The sequence below is a fragment of the Opisthocomus hoazin genome, chromosome 3 (genome assembly GCF_030867145.1).
Source record: "Opisthocomus hoazin isolate bOpiHoa1 chromosome 3, bOpiHoa1.hap1, whole genome shotgun sequence".
NCBI classification, from domain to species: Eukaryota; Metazoa; Chordata; class Aves; order Opisthocomiformes; family Opisthocomidae; genus Opisthocomus; species Opisthocomus hoazin.
In genome coordinates, this window is record NC_134416.1 from 26,209,555 (window position 1) to 26,230,230 (window position 20,676).

The 20,676-nt window shown below is 37.8% G+C and overlaps 1 protein-coding gene across 7 annotated transcripts in view; it reads right to left on the reverse strand.

The window, feature by feature from the left end:
• Positions 1–20,676, reverse strand: part of VPS13B (vacuolar protein sorting 13 homolog B) — a 482,877-nt gene that overhangs the window by 417,299 nt on the left and 44,902 nt on the right. For 6 of the 7 annotated variants that reach the window (XM_075415802.1, XM_075415804.1, XM_075415803.1 and 3 more), the window contains exons 4-7: positions 13,973–14,096; positions 9,436–9,603; positions 8,058–8,239; positions 4,836–5,010 (exon numbers count right to left, since the gene is read on the reverse strand). In XM_075415802.1, coding sequence (XP_075271917.1) covers positions 4,836–5,010; positions 8,058–8,239; positions 9,436–9,603; positions 13,973–14,096 — 649 coding nt within the window. The remainder of the gene's footprint in view (positions 1–4,835; positions 5,011–8,057; positions 8,240–9,435; positions 9,604–13,972; positions 14,097–20,676) is intronic. The other variant, XM_075415801.1, reaches the window with a different exon arrangement.

The following is a 20,676-nucleotide window of genomic DNA, read 5'->3' on the forward strand; positions in this document are numbered from 1 at the left end:
CAGCCCACTAAAAATTTGAGTTTCACAGGATCTGTGCAACATTTTATTCTGTTTAGTGTTGTAAAAAAGTGTTAACTACTTGCATTCACAAAGGCCTTCTTTATTTTCGCTTAGTTTTTCGAGAGTAAAGATCACAACAGGGTCAGTGTGCTTTACAAATATTACAAAATTTCATAATATTCCTTTGGGATGGAAAGGTACTGTCATTATTACCATTTAACACCTGGGAAACATGCTTCATATGCTGGAATCACATCTGCCATGCATTTCACTTTATGAAAGAAAAAAAAGAAACCACCACACCAAAACTTTCACAATCCAGAATCTCCAGGCAGTCAGAGGAGGCAGCACCAGAAACTGTTAAAGCCACTCTCAGAAGCTCAGTAAGCTCATACTGCTCACCTCTGTCCCTCACCACCAGTAAGCTCACCACCTTCTCACCTCTGTCCCAAGCTTCTTGCTCAACATCTCCTAACGTCATGGTGCAGACCCATCCCAGCTGTCTCTGCCTGCCTGCCCTGCACCCCTGCCTCAGCCATACAGCTTCTCATTTCTAGTCCACTGTTTGTGCTTCTTTGCCCAGTGTGTGCTAGACTTCATCTGCTAGAGTTTTTCTGGTCTTGACACCTCTCAGATCAGTCTTTACTAAAACCACTTCTAGTATTTCAGCCTTAGATCAACCTCAGCAACTCCATCCAACTAAATTCCAGCTCTCCCTTGCATCCTGGCTTCTTGTCCTCTTTCATGCCTAAATCATTTTAATTCTAGTTACATCAGCCAACTTTTTCTACTACAAACCAGAAGTTTATTCTCAAGCCCCAGCCCACCACAACTACAACTGCTGGTTCTGCCATAGGCTCTTGTCCAAACCCTTCTCACTTCTGTGTCTCTCTGCACTGAAATACATCCATTTCCACCATCACACCAGCAGCAGTCAGGCACCCAAGCCCACAATTCCGGCAGCCCTCAGCCCCTCCGAAGCAAAAGCCCCGTCCAGCCCTAAGGAGGAGCACAGTCCAGCATGCAGGCAGCACTAAGTGAATTTACAGACCAAACTAAAGCGAGTTTTCACCTGTATTTCTGAGCTGTATTTTTACCTTTGTGTTTTGAATGCTTTCAGCTTAATAGAATTTGAGCAGACTTTACTCAAGCAGCAATACACATGTTCATGACATAGGTTACCCTACTGCCAAATCTCAAGGTCTTGGTCTTATGTTTCAGTATACAAGAACAAATAAACTGCATCTGGAATATTCTTGGACATGAATAGGTGACTGATTGTACTATGTCAACAACAACATAATAGAAGTAAGTTCTATCCAAAAGACTAAGAATTAGTGATAACTGAGCCCATTAAATTCTTCAGACTGAAAGGGTAAGGACTGCTTACTAATAAATACTGGGTTGAACTGTTTAATGAATCTTCAGAACCCTTTCAAAGTGTTATAAAAATACAATCTATAAAGGAGGTCTGTACATTACTAAACTGTAAAGAATTCTGGCACAATTCCAGTGGAATTAGTCTTGGATTTCATGAAGCGTTACTCTTGGAAAAAAATGTGGCTAATATAGCTTGGCAGATAGTACATGTCATTTATTATCATACTTGATTACATATTTTTTTCTGAAAATAGTAGCACATTCAAAGTTTCCTCAGAAAAGTTCAAAACTGTGGTTGGAAATTCGGATGACAAATGTACCACAAAGTGTGAAGCAAGTAGTTTTTTTTTTTCCTTCTCAGACACAAGTATAATATGAAGTCAGAGGAAGAAAAACAGTAAACTCACAAACTGATGATATCGGTAACCTGGTTAATGTCAATTTGGCACTCCTGTTTTACTGCACTGGACAAGAGGAAAAAAATCATTCGATATTTAAAAGTTTTATTTATGTGTGTGTACCTGCATGTGCACACGCGTGTGTACGTATGCCTACACATATACTGAACTCTATGCAGGAAACAAGCATAAACAGTATAAAGGAAAACAATAACAGTTTTAGCCTGTATGAGGCAATATATTTTAGGTAGAAATAGACCTCTAGAACTGCTTCTACAGCTCTGGCTCGGCCACCCAACAATTGCCTTCTCTTTTGTGTTCTAAAGGAGATAGTTGTGTTAAATAGATATGATCATATAATTAAGCAGAATGACTTATGTTTGAGCACAACATAGCTGAACAAAAACTGCATAGGAAATAACAGATTTCCTCCTTAGTAGTTCTTGTCATTGCAACCTTAGTCTAATTTCTGACCCTTCTTACAACCCTTGCGTACATCAGCGTGAAGTTATGTGATATTATTTCTTTTTCAGATGTCTATTTCATGAAAAACTAGGAAGTCATATTCACAGTTGCTCAAAAAAAGAATGCAAATGAGATTTACAGGCAGCAATTGCAATTCAGCATTCCTGAGGACACACATTAGAAATAAGGATAACAAGAGATGCATTGCCAAAGATTTTGCTCATATTTGGACCTAAGAATCTCAAATTCCATTCCAGATGCAGAAACGACTGAGTACTTGTAGGCAGATGCCTTTTGTTTTAACCTTAATCTTCACTTACACTATATTTCTGTTCCACCACCCATCTCATACCCTAACCAAAAGAAGCCAAACAAACAAGACCCACATACCTCTCCTACCCAGCTTCCATCCTCTTCCACCATTACAGCTGTTCATCCCAGTCTTGTCAGTACCCAGCTAATCTTTGTCTCCAATTCTTAGATCTTTTTATCTGAAACTCACTGCTTACCAGTCCCAGCTGTTTTCATATGGACTCATATGATCTCTCTGTTCTTTCAATGTCTTTCCTATATTCAAATGGTCCCACTCGCCTTAGTAGCCCCACAAATCCAGCTACAAACTTCAAGCAATTCTAAATATCTCATAATTCTCTATGGCATGAGAACTTGGCCAAATCCAGGTGAACTTTGATGTGAACAACAAAAAGATATTCATGGTACAAAAAAAACCCTCTGCCTGAAAGCAAGGGTAATGCAACTCTTCATAGAAAAGTTCATCACCCTTTTTCCTACAAATAGTACAATTAAAACATTTGTTTGATGCAAGGACTTCTTAAAACGCACACTAATGATTTTTCTAAAAGTTGTACGATTTTTAAGTCTCAGAAGAAAATTAAGTTAATATTTTCAGACTATTAAGCACTTCTATTCATATGTCTTGTGGAACAAACTATTTGAGCTTCAGAGAAAATACAAGAAAACTACCTACAGACATCTTATTTGCTCAGTTCTACATAGCAAGAACATAACAGAAAATTCTACATCTGGCATGAAAGTGAAACATTTATCTGTACCAACCAACACTGAAGGCTACATTTTGGCAAAAACAAAAATTCCACTGCTGTAGTTTTTCAAACAATGTATTTATTTCACTGAAACCAGAGAAGATGGCAACACAGAATCAAAAAAAAAAAACCCCACGTTATTATGTAATTTAAAATTTTGTATTTCTTAAACAGAACAAAATGAATCAATTTAATAGCTTACACAAAGTTTAAATCTGGTGTAATACTATAAACATAAGCATAGCTTAAAAGTGCTGCATCACCTTCACATATAATTCCAAGAATTCTCTAGAAGTTATCATGTTCTTGGCTGCATGGTAAATATCTCTTCCTACTCCACGAGATCCAAATTCAACCTTGGAAAGATATCCAAAACTTATGTCTTAAGATTAAAATTAAAACACAAATCTCTAAATAAGTTCCCTGTTTTGACAAGTAAATTAACTTCAGCTCTACAAAAGCATAAAACCAAGAAAATGCAGAATTTGGAATGACAGTACATCCTCCCTCTGCTTTTTAGCGCCCAATACATTACAAAAACTTCACTTTCAAGTCTAGATGTTTAATATCATGACATTCCTGATTAAATTACTACAAAAAGATAGTATGATTTAAGTCAAAATGACGGCCTGACTCTTGAATGTTCTGTGTTTATACTTTACACAGAAGAGAATAAACAGGAAAGTATTTAAGCTCTAATCTCTGCTTTGAATTTTTATTTCCCTTAGATTTTAATATAAACTAAGCACCTATATGCCGCCTTTCTAACGTTGCTGCAAATTCCTAACAATACACCTAACCTCAACACTCAAATGCATGATGTAATATAACTAGAAAAAAATTAAAATACAGTAGCAAAGTTGGTAGCTCTTAGCAAAGCCACATAAAATTGAGACTGGAGAGAAACGTTCACAGCTTAGAATGCACCACTGTTTCAACCCTAGCAATCTGGGAAGCAGCAGGTGGGAAGCCATCACACAGAGGTACAGAGAATTCACCCCTCATCTGCGCAATGCTCCTCACAAGCTCATGTCACAGGAAATTACAACAAAATACCATGTAGAAGAGAGAATGCATGTTAAACAAAAAAAAAAAAAGCAGAGGAAACTACACAATGTAAAAGGACAGAACACAGACAGATGGAAAAATACATCACGTTGAAACTGGCAGCAGACACATCTGAACTAAATAAAAGAGAAAAGTCAAAGTTGTCTAATGACAGGTGTCTTGTTGCAGGATACAGTGACAGATAAATCCAAAGCACCGTATTGTGTCACAACCCCTAAAATAGTATTTTTAGATGAAGTTTAACCCTAGTTCCGTCAGGACCATCAGAATACTTTTCAGAACATAATGTGAAAAAGCTGTTAGAGCACTACATACTTACCCACCACAGTGAACTGCCTCCAACAAACTGCAGACTGCCAAGATACTTTGCAATGACTAGTCTTGGCCATTTACATTTGTAAAAAGCGAAGAAATTAATGTTTTTAAACATTTCTTTTTAAAAAGTAAAAATTGTATTCACCTGTGATATTTCCCAACATATCTTGAGAGTGGCAAATCAAATCTTCACTTTCCCCATCTTTGACGTTGCCTATTTCTCCATAATAAAGAGCAATCCCAAGCTGCATTATACGTATAAACATAGGAAGCTGCTGATCAGAGATTGAAAGTTTCAAACTTTCAACTAATGTGTGAATCTAGAACATGAAAGAGAACAAAAGGAAATAACAACAAAGTTCTGTCATCATTAAAGCCAACTTTTAAACCACACAACTCCATATTCATTTTGTACGTGCATTCTAATTTCAAAAAACAAAAGCTGCAATACAACACAAGACAAAATGCTGCCAACAATGACTAAAAAACATACACTCCTTGGGGTGCTACACAAGAGATATTCAGGCTGAAAAGTGAAATGTAACGTATTATGTATATTTTTTTTTTTTTACAATTGTTGCTGAAGAAATTTCTAAAACATAAGTCACATATGTGCATCTGATTAAACTTTTATTTTCATTATAGAGTTTCATAAAAATCTCTACATGCTAAAGAAAACTTACATATATTTGTTTCAATATACAGGGTCCTTCATTTTGATTCTTTCCCCCTCTCAACATTGTTTCAAGAGGTCCAGTAACGGGGGGGGTAGATATTTTAGCTATTTTATGCAATACTTAAAAATATTTTTAGGAGTATGTGATCATGCTCTAAAGGTAAAAACAAACTTGATAAGAAAGTTACCTTTCATTAAAATAAGAGCTGCATAAAATAAAATGCTTGTAATAAGATAACAGTCTGTAACATTAGACATATTTCTAGCTCCATGTCCAGTTTCTAAACGTTGTGGGTGATAATAACAGAAAGGGAAAGTAAGTACACATCAGCAAAGGCCTTCATGCAATCCAATTCAAGAAATATGAAACATGACTTTGTAAATGGTACTGAACATCCATGGGCAGGTAAAAATACAGTAGTAAAATAAATATTTGTATAAAAATATGCTAATATAGTAAGACTTCACTACTAAATTGATATGACTAAATTAATAAAACCACATCCTTAGTCATACAGAATGGGTGACAACACAATTGTGTCAGCCATTTGTATAGACTAAAGATATTTGGTATCAGAATTCTGCTATTATTTAAAATTCTCTGAAAGAAAACATCATGTAAAATCCTAAGATACCTTTTTGAAAATAAAAATTAATCCTTCAATACTAATTTTTCACGGTCAGTTGATTAAAAGTTGTCAATAATAAATCTTTTTTTATTGATGAACGACTGGAAGGATAAGGAGCGAATAATTGTGTTAAGATTTGGAAGGAAAAAAAGATTAGTTTGGCAGAAGCCTTTTTAAAAGTCACACAAGAGGCATATGGCATAGTAGAGGACAGGAACACTAGGTAGCACTGCAGGCAACTAACATAATTATACAGTGGCTTAACTGAAATTATGTTACACTCAGAATCACAGAATAGAATAGTAGGGGTTGGAAGGGACCTCTGTGGGTCATCTAGTCCAACCACCTACAGCAGGCTGCACAGGACCGTGTCCAGGCGGGTCTTGAATATCTCCAGAGAAGGAGACTCCACAACCTCCCTGGGCAGCCTGTTCCAGTGCTCCGTCACCCCCAGAGGGAAGAAGTTCTTCCTCGTGTTCAGACGGAAACAGAGACTTGTAATTTGGCCATAATCTTTTGCTCTGCAAAACTGGCATACAGGACTCAGATAGGTAAGAAATTACTTCTCCAAAATTCACAGAACTATTTGGCTAGTTTAAAAATCAGACTTTTTAACATTAAGATTTACTGTCTATATCTAATAATCATACCGTCACCAGAGGATATAAAGACCATAACCAGTAAACAACAGACCAGACAGTCAAACGATGATTCCTTATTATCACTGGAGTTCATATAGACTCCGAAGTTACAGGCACATGGTTAAAGGTCCTAATATCACTGAATATATAATTTCTTATTTATAAAACTCAAAATAAGAAAATTTCCAAAATTGCTACAAGTTACTCTGAACAAAAAGAAAAAAATGAACTTTTCTTTGTAATACATTGAATCAATCTTTCTATATTTAATTATTAAGACCTGCACATGAAAAAATTAAATTTCTGCAAACATGCGTACTACCGGACATTTGTGGGCGAGTATCCAGCATTTTGTGACAATTCTTATCTGGATAAATACTCATTTGGTCATTACCACATCCACAAACCTCCACAGTTGCCCAAAATAATGAAAGGCTTACAGCTGTACAGCACATACAAGAAACAGTGGCATCTGACAAATCAGACATGATTACTAATTAACTCGCAACTTTAAGTTCACAACAGCTTAGGACTTCCTGAATCATACTAAGAGTTAAACAAATGCAGTATCTCAACTGAAAGAGTGACAATTCTAAACTATATTCTTGAAAAATGCCCATGAAAATTTATCTCAAAAATTACTATTGTGCAGTGCATACACTTTTAATAAAAGCTTTATCAAAATTTGGGAAAAGCCTGGTATAAAGTCGGTGTCTTCATTTAAAACAGTTCTCCACTATTTAAAAGGGCACCCCTGGTATTCACTGAGAGAGAGAAGGAGGGAAGATGAACCTCACATCTATGACTAGTCAGGGCAGGAGAAAGGAAAAGTAGGAGTGAAGGCTATTTTCATCTCTCCACCAACTCAGCGTTTTGCTTCTGCACTGCAAAATGTAAACATGTCACCTAGTGTCAGATATCCACGAGTAATACTGCACCCCTGCTCACTCTGAACTGAGCTTGGCTTGCTAATCCATTTCACGTGGCTCACTACGTAGTGTTAATACACTGAAGTTTCTTGTGCTTGGTAAGAGTTGAGCTACATTTGAGACAACAACCTAAATAAAAAAATCCTTTCCATCTTATTGCAGGCATGTTAAAGCATACAATATCTTTTTTCTTGAATAGGTTATCTGCAGACTTTTTTTTTCTCCTTACGATCACTATGGTTTCTTTTTTAAAACTTCTGAAAGAAAAACAATAAGAGATAGAAAAGATTACAGAGTATTACTTCCTTACTTATATGCTGTTACTGTACATGGTGTAATTGCATCATACGAACAAAACACAATCAAAAAATCCCTTTAGCAAAAAAACAGCTGCCTTAGCTTTTCATTTTACTTTAATTCTCAAAGTATATTTTGAAAAACCTCAAACCTCCACAAGTTAGTAGCAAAAAAAAAATTATTTTGGATACCTACTTTAATAATAGATGGCATTTTGGAGTTGAGGTTATCATACGTAAAATGCAGACGAGTCCTGAAGGAACATTTGTACAGCAGAGGTTCCTGGTAAAATTCAATTTTGCCACTAGCATTTCTCTTATCAAGACATACTGTACAGTCAGAAAAGTTGATCATCTTTCTCAGTACCAGATCGGTGGCTTTTAAAAAAGAAGTATATAGGTTAAAAAAAAAACATTGCATAAGAAAAATAAGTTATTTTATATAACTTATAAAAGGTCTTTTATATAATATATAACAATACATATTTTATATATATCTCTCTAAAAGAAAACAGTACAACATAGTTGTGTGATCATAATTTAGATCATCATAGTACTTGCTTACATGACTAAAGAAAATAATTTAACGTGTCACAGATATTTTCAGCTGAATACTTAAAAAGTGAGGACAAATTAGTTACACCCAATTCAAATTTTCATCCCTTCTCTGTACCTTAGATCTGTTTATAAAATAAGATTACTGCTTCATGTGCAAGCATGAAACCAATAAATACTATTCTTGTTACTCTACCGGAAAGCATCTTGCATATTTTCCCCCAGTTTTATCTTTCAAATCATCCAAAGCAAACAAGAGCTATGACAGTGCTCTTAACATGCAGCATATTTTCTAATTTTCTCGTACTAGTTTGTAATAATTTTAGCCAGAACAAAGAAATGGGTCCAGTGGTCGAGAAACCATTAATTATATTCCCCATTCTACTGGAAAGCCTCTGTGTGATCTTAAAATACTCTTACTATGCCCAAATTCCACCTCTACCAAATGTCACTAAGAACACCTGGACGTATAGGTGAATGTTCGTAATTCAAAGACTGAGACATTCAGATACTGAAGACCAAAATAAAAATCAAAAAGTTGGGGTTTTTTTCCTGAAAATGTGAAGTGAAATGAAGCATGTCTTGCAATTGGTATGCCATGTTCACTACAGTGCAGCATGTTTTACTACATCTCTAGCCAGCCTATTTAGAGAGTTTTAAGATCATCACAAACAACTGCAGTGGAAGGCCTTAAGACGCTACTGCTCATTCACAAAAATCAAAATAGACTGTCTAAGCACTCGGTGCCAGAAGCAAGCACAGAACGATGGCAAGCGTGAGCAGAGAGGACTACAAAACATGTTGTATAATTATCTGTTATCATAAAAGTACATGTTAAGAATCAATCTATAACTAGCTCTTTAAAGTGAAGGACAAGGTAAAAACTGGTAAGAAATGAACATAGGTAGAAATTATCTCAATTCTGATATAAAGAGCCATTTTTATTAGACTTGCAAATTTCTGTAAGAATTTAAGATTGCCTCCACTGTGATATCTAAAATCAAAAAATATCTGCTTACCAGAGATGTCCATAAACGCTCGATCCCAAAACTCATCCACTGTATAGCATTCTGCAGAAGTGATATTGACTGAGAGAACAATATCATCCTCCACATATTTTAATATGAGATTATTGATCACAATGTTGACATTGTTCACAACGCGCCTAATCAAACTTTGAACATAACCTATAAAATAAAAGAAATTCTTAGGAGTTATAAGGAAGAAATTATGCCAAATTCATTTATTACTAAAGTCATTATTTCCAACTTGTATTCTTTTTTAAAATCAAAATTAAAACAAAGTATCATTATCCTTTATTTATCCAAAGACCACAGGATTTAAAACTCTTTAACAGTCAGTGCAGTTAAGTCAATCAGCATCCTGGAAATGCAGTAAATGACAGAAAAATCCATTGTAAACACTAGGAATGTAATATAGCGTAAGAGATTAGTTTGAAAGTTGATTCTTGCCACCAAAAACTAATTAAAAAAACAGAAGACTGGATTATCGTAAACAAAGAATTTTAATGATAGTGGCTTTTTTACTTGAAAGATATTTAGAAATAGGTTTGGAAAAGTGAACGCCAATTGCTAGGTTACTTTTCAAGTATGCATATATTACACCTATTTGCCCCCTCACCTAGTTGTGCTTGATTATTTTTGAAGTTAACTAAACACTAATATGCCTAGTACTTTTTTTCATTCTAAAAGCTAACATATACACATCATGCTCAGTAAGACCCCTGTGAGGTATAACAAAATCAACTTCTGTCAACAACCCAAACAGCAAGCACCTGCACTGAAGCCTGTTGGGAAGAAATCCATTCAAATTTTTTCAGACATAATGTGATTGGAAAAATTATCTCATCTGTGAATTCTCAGTATGCTGTAAACACTCATATTTTACCAATATGGTAAAGAAATTAAATACTACCCATATTCATGTCTTTTATGTGTACTGAATGTAAATATGGACCTAACTCATTTGTGCTGGAAAAAAAAAAAACCTTAAAATTGCTATGTCTTTAAATTTATAATATTACTCACAGTATCTAAAAATATATTTAATACACGCAACAGAGGTGTAGTTTGTTAACTATGCTGAAAAAAGCCAGTTAATGATACAGGTTTAAATCCACAGGCTTCAAGAGTAGTTTTCTGAAACTTGCATTAGATAAGACTCATTCATATCAAAAGTTTTAATTCAAATAAAAATTAAAATGAACATCAAAACATTGTGAGCTCAGTAGAAGGAGACTCAGGTTGCTACTTACATTCTGCTCTGCTTTTTCTAGCTATTTATGGTTTTCACACTCAAATATTACTTTTCACCTTAGAGTATATAGAATGCTTTACCATTACATAAGTTATTTTCTTAAGTTCCACAACTGCAAATTCACACAGCTGACACAGGACAGTTTTTATTCTGATCAGGTACATCGTTATGTTTTAGAAGTATTTCAGTACTGAAATCTTAATTGTAAAACACATTTCACTGTTCTTATCATAACTCAGCTTGCTTCATTTTACACTGTTCTTGAGCATACATCACCCTTTGAACAAAGCTAGATCCAGCAGGATGGAAACAGCATTTTAACATCTCTTGCCATTTTAATAGGATGGTAATTGTATTAAAACAGAATCTGGAAAATGTTTTAGGCCATTGTCTACAAAAACAGGAAATCCAGAAATGCAGTGGAAGTCAAAGTTTGGACAGCTTAGTACTGTCAGTTTTCCAACATAATCCAAATTTACCTTCATAGCATATCAGTCTAAAAAAAACACTGAAAAATATGTGGAATAACTTGGTTTTAAGAATTTTCTCACTGACTTCTTAAAACGCTAACATATTTTTAGGTTTTATGAATTCAGAAAATCAGATATGTTATTTTAATAATTAAGTGGCATAGGAGACCCATATTCATCACTGGAGTGGTGTAAACTGACCTGTATATAAACAGAGGCCTGCACAAAGCATTTAGCTGCTTTTCTTAAGTTCAGTATAGAACTACTTTGCAGACTATATAAATAGCAACTATAAACCATATCCAGTAATCTAATTATCATTTTAAAGTAAGCTACTAATCTTATTGAAGAAAGTGAAGCTCTCCCTCCACAGGTCCAACTGTTTTTTTCAATACTGTGCTTTCAAGGGTCTTCCAAAATCAAACTAATTTATATTTTCCTGCTGTGAATGACAGAATGACAAAAACATTACAAAACCAGCATCATAGCAGCAAAAAACAGCAAGTTCTACTGATAGTTTCCATCAGTATTCAGGAAAAGAGCAACAATGCTTTCATATGTCTGTCTTCCTGCCTGAATGCGTAAAAAGAGGGAGCAGAATTAGATCTTCCAAATGCAACAGGAGTCACGGATTTGATAAACAATTTTGTTTCACACTTCTGCAAAGACATTTCCAAACTAGTGGTGCACTATATTGTTAGAAGTACCATACAGGTACCAGCTTTCCACTGAAGTTTAGCTTGAAATATACTAGAATCGGATTCTCTTAAGTGAGGATCAGTCTTTTAAGAAGATTACTTCAAACTCTAATTCTTACTATTCATAACAAAGTAATAAAAACATCAGCAAGTTCATGTATAGCACAGTTTAGAAAAAAAGGGGGCTGTTTTAAAACAAGTGGGAGAAAACAGCTGGCGATTGCTTCTTATTCTTAGAATTTTTAAATATAATGCTATGACTATCTTTGCCACTAAAATTCAGGTATTCTGTGATGAAGTGAGTAAAAATACTAGAAAATCTATAGGGGTAAATTCTCTCCTGAGGTGCAACACAAAATCCACATGTATGCTTTGTCCAAATTCTCCAGAACCCAGCTGGCTGGACTGTGCAGTAAGAGCTACAAATACATTTTCAGACCCAACCCTCCAAAATTTCATAGCACCATAGTCCAGAGAGTGGTCTGTTGATTCAACAGAGTTGATACCATCAGACTGGTCACATCTAAACATACTAAGTTTAGTAGTGCTCTATTGTTACCAAAGCTACAATTTTAGCTAAGCTCTGCCTAGCTCCATCTCCAAGAACACAGCAGAGCTAAATGACAAATGAATCTTTCAACAAGTTGCAACAGTAGCATAATACCTGTATCCTCCAAAGACTGAAACAAATCTAAGCAGACGATTACATACCAAAATCCGGAATCTGCAAATCAAAGCTTAGCAAAGCCATATTCTGTACCAGAGAGAATGAAATCTTCCTATAAAGAAGCCTCTACCCCCCATGGAGGCTGTTTGCCATATAGGACCTCTAAATAAACAGTGTTATTTATGCACCAAAAACCAAAGCCATCTATATTTAGAGAACTTCAACACATGGAAAGTAACTTGCAGCCCATTCAACAAGGTAAGATTTCACTAACACTCTCCGAATCACCAGACTTCGCCAGCAACATACTCTTTGCAGCTGAAGAAGGAATGTGATGAGAATGAAGGAGTCATTGCCCTATGGATTTACAGAAGTACAAATGTACATCTGCAGAATCTATCAAATAGTAACATAAGGAGGCACCAGATAATTCGTTACAGTACTGCAAATACATCAAGTGCAATCCTTATGAGCACACTAACCATTAAGAGCCACAATATATTCACAAATGACGACACGCACACTAATTTTTAATGCACATGTTGCATCTGGACCTGTGGAAATACATCTTTCGGAATGTTTTAACTTCATCACATGCCAACCTTACAATAAGTGATAGGCTGGAGGGCTGCTAAGACGACATCTTTCTGGGAGGTCCACAGATAACACTGACAGAAACAAACTTGAGGAACCAAAATCCTAAAGCTGACCCTAAGGGCAATATAATCCTGCAATTTTTCGGCAAGCCTTTGGCCCCTGCCGTTCATGGCAAGACCCAACAAACCAAGCGCCAAGGGGCTGCCGGCACTGAAGCGCTGTCCATGGTACGACCGGAGAACACCAGGAGTCTGGCAGCTCCAAGCCACCCACGTTCACTGGATCTCTGAGCTTCAAGAGAGCCTCCAGACACGGCTCCTCAAGCCCCCATACCAAAGCAAGATGACACACTATAACATACAATATTCCACACACTAGATTTCAATTTTCTCTTTTGACTCAAGGCGAGTATAAACTTTCTGTTAACAAAAGACTAAGAAAAAAAAGACTAACACAAACCTGTCATGTCTTTAACCTATCCAAAATTATGTGCCCCAAGAAAGCAAATTGCAATTCATTCCAGTACTCTGAAACAGAAGAACCAGAGGAGCAGAGGATAAAATGTAACACACTACCCCTACAGTACATTTCTCACACTAATCTGTACTGCACTATAAACGAGTTCTGTAAATTCAAGGATTCAACAAAATAGAAGGAAAAGATAAAAGAATTAACCACATTTTATTGCAATTCAGTTCTACTTTATAATATTCAAGTATTTCATTCATCTTTACATGATTTGTAGGTGGACAGAGATGTAACAGTCTAACTTAGACACTGGCCACCTGAATGACATTTACGTATTTTCTACCACTCAAACACAATCCAACTTTAAGTTATGGATTACCTGGAGGTAAATCAGGGTCAGGAGAAGCAGACTGCTGAACTCGACGTGGTTTTACTGCTGATTTCATGCTTTCCGTGGTACTGCGGTTTGTTGAACTGGAACCACAACTTTCATGATCTTCCTGCTAGAGGAAAAGAAAACAACCGAGTCAACAAAACAAAAAGAAAATAAATGTGGGGAGAACAACTTGGTAAAGACTTGGTAGATTACACTTCTGTTACTGTTCTCCCATCAATTCAATCCTGTACATGCATCTAACTATATAATTTATTAGAAAACTAGCTGGGCAACATAAGTTCTTTGCAATTAATATTTCCACTAGCTTTTATTTAAAATTCCCCCAAACCTCCGTCATTTAATTACTGATTTCAACTGAACACATTTCATCTAACTGCATTTCGGCTGAAAACATTTCTTCAGAGACAGAGACCTGCAGACTACCAAAAAAAATACGAGAAAGCGCTGAGTTTTATGAGCTTACATGCCTACTCACAAAAACACATCAGATGGTTCCAAGATGTCAGAGTTATGTCCTTCCTAATACAGCTAACTGAAGCTGACTCACAAAGAAAAATATTTTTGCAGACTTCTAAAACAGTAAAACATGGCCCCAGAAAAGATAAATGAACTAAGGGCACCTGCTCATCTGTAGCTTCAATATAGCTTATTCACCTTAAGGAATCCAGAAGCAGGAAACATGCTCATAATTAGAAAATATGATATAAGCCTTACAAGATTAAATTCGCAGACACAAGAAAATCTTAGCTAGCTGAATTTAACGTTTTAAATACTCCACTATTATTCCCATGATATTCCAGAATGACAGTTTAACTACAAGACTCAAGTGCAAGCAAATTCTTACAAGTATTGACCCAAGCCAAATTATCTCTTTGACACATGTAGACACTTTCAGAAAAAGAGCAAATTGCTCTCTGGCTCACGGCACTACCAGGATCACAGAACATGTTCACAAGAAGCAGGGTTTGGGGAGCAAATGTCAGAGAATCACAGAATAGTAGGAGCTGGAAGGGACCTCTGTGGATCAGCTAGTCCAACCATCCTGCCGAAGCAGGGTCACCTACAGCAGGCTGCACAGGACCATGTCCAGGCAGGTTTCGAATATCTCCAGAGGAGAATACACAGCCTCTCTGGGCAGCCTGTTCCAGTGCTCTGTCACCCTCAGAGGGAAGAAGTTCTTCCTCATGTTCAGATGGAACTTCCTGTGCTTCAGTTTGTGCCCATTGCCCCTTGTCCTGTCACTGGGCACCACTGAAAAGAGCTTGGCCCCATCCTCCTGACACCCACCCTTAAGATATTTATAAGCATTTATTAGGTCCCCTCGCAGCCTTCTCTTCTTCAGGCTGAACAAGCCCAGCTCCCTCAGCCTCTCCTCGTAGGAGAGATGCTCCAGTCCCCTCATCATCCTCGTAGCCCTCCGCTGGACTCTCTCCAGTAGCTCTTCATCTTTCCTGAACTGGGGAGCCCAGAACTGGACACAGTAATCCAGATGGGGCCTCACTAGCGCAGAGTGGAGAGGAGGAGAACCTCCCGCGACCTGCTGGCCATACTCCTCTTAATGCGCCCCAGGATGCCATCGGCCTTCGCGGCAACAAGGGCACACTGCTGGCTCATGGTTAACCTGTCGTCCACCAGGACACCCAGGTCACTCTCCACAGAGCTGCTCTCCAGCAGGTCTGCCCTGAGCCTGTACTGGTGCATGGGGTTGTTCCTCCCCAGGTGCAGGACCCTGCATTTGCCTTTGTTGAACCTCATCAGGTTCCTCTCTGCCCAACTTTCCAGCCTGTCCAGGTCTCACTGAATGGCAGCACAGCCTTCCGGTCTATCTGCCACTCCTCCCAGTTTTGTGTCATCAGCAAACTTGCTGAGGGTACACTCTAACTCTTCATCCAGGTCGTTGATGAAGAAGTTGAACAAGACTGGGCCCAGTACTGACCCCTGGGGGACACCAATAGTTACAGGCCTCCAACTAGACTCAGTGCCGCTGATGACAACCCTCTGAGCTCCACCATTCAGATCAATCCACCTCACTGACCACTCATCCAGCCCACACTTCCTGAGCTTTCTTATGAGGATGCTATGGGAGACAATGTCAAAAGCCTTGCTGAATTTGAGGTAGACAACATCCACGGTTCTCCCTTCGTCTACCCAGCCAGTCATGCCATCGTAGAAAGCTATCAGATTGGTCAAGCATGATTTCCCCTTGGTGAATCCATGCTGACTACTCCTGATAACCTTCTTTTCCTTCACTTGCTTGATGATGACCTCCAGGATGAGCTGCTCCATCACCTTTCCCGGGATCGAGGTGAGGCTGACCGGCCTGTAGCTCCCTGGGTCCTCCTTCCTGCCCTTTTTGAAGATTGGAGTGACACTGGCTTTCCTCCAGTCCTTGGGCACCTCTCCTGTCCTCCAGGACCTCTCAAAGATGATGGAGAGTGGCTCAGCAATGACATCTGCCAGCTCCCTCAGCACTTGTGGGTGCAATCCATCAAGGCCCATGGATTGGTGGGTGTCCGGATTGCTTAAATGATCTCTCACACAATCCTCCTCAACCAAGGGAAAGTCATCCACTCTGTGGGCTTCTTCTCTCACCTCCGGGGCCTGGGATTCCTGAGGGCCTGCCTTGGCACTGAAGACTGAAGCAAAGAAGGCATTCAGTAACTCTGCCTTCTCTGCATCCTCCGTCACCAGGACACCCGCCTCGTTCAGCAGCGGCCCCACATTGTCCCTAGTCTTCCATTTGCTGCTGATGTGCTTGAAGAAGCCCTCCTTGTTGTTTTTGACATCCCTTGCCAGCTTCAATTCCAGGTGGACCTTAGCCTTCCTCATTGCATGCCTGCATGCTCTGACAACACTCCTGTACTCCTCCCAAGTGGCCTGTCCCTCTTTCCACATTCCACAGACCTCTCTTCTGTCCGAGCTCCTCTAGAAGCTCCCTGCTCAGCCATGCAGGTCTCCTGCCTCCTTTGCTAGATTTCTTGCTCAGGAGGATGTACTGCTCCTGAGCATGGAGGAAGTGACGTTTAAACAGCGACCAGCTCTCTTGGACCCCCCTACCTTCCAGAGCCCTGACCCATGGGATTCCTCCAAGTAGGTCCTTGAAGAGGCCAAAGTTAGCTCTCCTGAAGTCCAAGGTTTCGATCATACTTATTACACTGCTTCCTCCACACAGGATCCTGAACTTCACCATTTCATCGTCACTGCAGCTGAGGCTACCCCCAACCTTCACATGCTCAACCAGTCCCTCTTGGTTTGTCAGTACAAACAGAATGTAGAAATACCATTTCATTACAAAAAGAAAAAAAAAAAAAAAAAAAAAGGCGATGAGCAATATCATCTTAGCCTGGGGAGAGGAAAAAAAAAAAAAAAAACCACAAAAGGCTGAACTTATTTTGAGAAATTGCAGAAGAGAAACCCATTCATACATTAGAAGGATGAATTACCATAAAGGATCTGAGATTTTCCAGTTGTTAATGAAGTACTGAAACAAGCCTCTTGTTGCTTTTCAGTTTATGGTTATTTGGCCATTTCGGTCATACAGGTCTTTCCCATTCCAATGCATAAAAAATTGAAATGGGTATTTAGCATCAACTCTGTTCAGAGGGCATTTGTTTGCTTTCTCGCCTCCGACAACCTTCTGATTCTTCTTAAAAAGGAACACGAGTCTCCTGAAGACTCTCTCAGAACTTCAAACTATGGTGCAATTTCATTAGAAAGCTACAACTCTCTACATCACATACTTGAGCAATAACAACAGCTTGACGCTCTTGCTTTATCTTTAAACCTGGGGTGACGGAAGCCTCTTCACCAACTTGTATATTTTGTAATCAGAAAAGCTCACCTCTTCTTCGCATCTCCAGCTTGCCAAAAAAAATTAGATCAGACTTTTAAGATAAAATTTTTGACATAACTTTTAACCATACCCTCTTTCTTGGAAACTTGTTCAAATGTAGCATGAAAATATTTTTTAGATGAGTCACCATACCGCTATTTATGTTTTGAACTTGCAAAAAACCCTGAGATGTCAGAGTGATCAAACAGCTCAATTAGTACATTTCCTTCTTTCCTGAGCTCACTTATGGATTGTACAGAATGCTGTGGTGTGACTATTTAATGATTTGATCTGATAGGATCACATTACGCTTGCCTTTTAATATTTATATTGGCTACAACAAAAAAAAAAAAGGGGCGGGGTATGGGGAAGGCATTCTATTTTTGAAGTGTTAACGGTATCAAGCCTGACTACATTCAAGTCTAACTTTTCCATCTGCATACTGTCACGAGCATGTTCGATGAATCTTCTCATAACTTCACGCATCTCTGCAATATTTAATCATATAGAGTATTACTAACACTTGAAGATGAATTAAGAGTGGTTCAAGCTTTTAACACTTTCAGATTAGAAATACACACTAGCACACCGCGTTTTGGGGGATTTTGTTTTTTTTAAAGGAAAGGGGAAGAGAGCCTTTAGATCGTGTTAATTTTGAAAGAAAGTCTCAAATCTAAACCTGTAAATAAATTCTATACAATAAGCTGTTTATATTTCCCTGAGTTACAAGTCTGTTGCGATGCAAAATGGTTGCAAACATTTAGAGCAAGTTGGACCTAAAAGTAATCAAAAACATACATGTTACAAGGTGGTGCCAAAATGCAACACAAAAATTTATCTCTGAAATATACCTATGTGACTTAATCCACATGAAGTAACAGAGTATACCCACGTTTAAGAAGAATTCAACCTGACCAAACATTTGAAAAAAGTTTTTTTTATTCTGGGATAACATCCATTCATTTTCTTACATTACACCATTAACAAAAAGGCTTTAGAGCTGCATGGGGTTTTTTTGAGCGTGAACACACACCATTTTTCACAACGGCTAGTGATACTTTATAAAGCAACTGTTGTGTTCTTTAATTACAGAAAGATGATAACAGTGGCCATGACCTTATAGAACTACATTCCTATGTAGATGTATATCCAAAAGCTTTCTGTATCTGCACGCTTCTGCTCAATGTTAACTTTAAGAGCACATTATTAATTTCTCAAACATGTGGCTGTCTCATAAGCCCAGAAGTAAAACACGTTCATTAAAGAGATGGGAAAAAAGTTCCAAGCAAACTGCCAAAACTAGCATAATTATGAAACTATTTAACATTGGAACTAACTAGAGTCACACACTGTGTCTAGATCACAGTGATGTCATCAGAAACACCCAGCCAAAAGGCACTAAAACTACCGCGCTCCCATAAATCCACCTCACACCAGCTGACAAACATTTTAAAGTTAAAGTCAAAATTATAACGGGGGTGGGAAGGAAGTTACATTCTAAAAGTGCTAATAACTATAGCCATAGTACGAGATTTGATAAACGCCTGCTCATTTCAGCATTAACGAGAGTGATTCCAAACAAGTCACAACAGCAGAAAGCTAAAAATACTCATGAAGTATCCAAAGAGATGATTTTTAAAGAAAACAACACTCATTTACAACAATATCTTTTCCCACTAGCTTGTACCATAAGTAAAGCCTAGAAGACTTAGAAAATATTAACACAAGATCCTGCTTATGGGTGGGGTTATACAAATACACCTTGGATCAGGACAAATAAAAGTTTGCGCAACCAGGCTCCTGCTTCCCTTTTGGCAAATGTGTCAGTCCAGGTACTCGGCTGAAATGTTTTTATAGAGCACTATGGTTACTTCTAAAACTATACAAGTCATAAGTAATATGCTAAAGGCACCTAGGCTACTAAGTTTATATGCGAGTTCCTCAGTCAGTTTTCTACTGCAATATAAAACAGTCATGTCAAGGTTTAAAGTGAATTACAACTGACAACACCTGAAAACCTAATAGATGAGGTTTATTACAATCTTTCCTAATAAGTGGAGTTTATCATCTTCGTTCATTATTCTCTTTTCCAAATATAAAACGCATAGTTCTTTTTCTCTTTAAAAAGACACTTTCTCATGTTAAAATACGTAAGTCCTACTTAATGTGCAAGACCTCCAAAATGCCTCATAAGCATGCTTTAAGGGAAAATAATGTTTTCCTCTTGGGGATCACTGAGCTATTTATGCAAATATTGTCCGTCTGCTTTCATCAAATCAGGTTAATGAAATTGAGTTCTTAAAAAAAACACCCAACCACACAACACACAGGAAAATGTGTAAAAACAATTACCATTATGAATTAGGATTGTCCTGGGTTTTAAAATTTTAAGTAACTACTGCATAAACTTGCAAGGACTTCTCCATCACCATTTTCCCTCTTCCTCTACAAAATTTTGCTTTTTCTGATCCTTCGTCATTTCTAAAACACTGAGCTTAATATCCTCTACAAGCCAGTACGAGACATCTATTTCTATTTCTGTAAAGCACATCTTAAATTGCAAGACACAAAAACTGCAAGAGCAGAACTCAATTCCCAGTAGTGGGCTGCGCTTACAAGGCTGACTAGTTAGCTACCTATGGCAAGACAAAGTAATGTTCAGAATTTGTTCATTATAGCAAACCAAAGCCTTTGACACAGTCTCCTGCACAGACCTTAATCCCAAATTGGTGAGATATCAACTGGATAGTGGGAGATAAATTGGGTGAACACGTAGCTGGACCACTGGGCTTAAAGGGTTGTCACGCAGGGTACGAAGTCTAACTAGTGGCCGGTTATTTGTGGTATCCTTCAG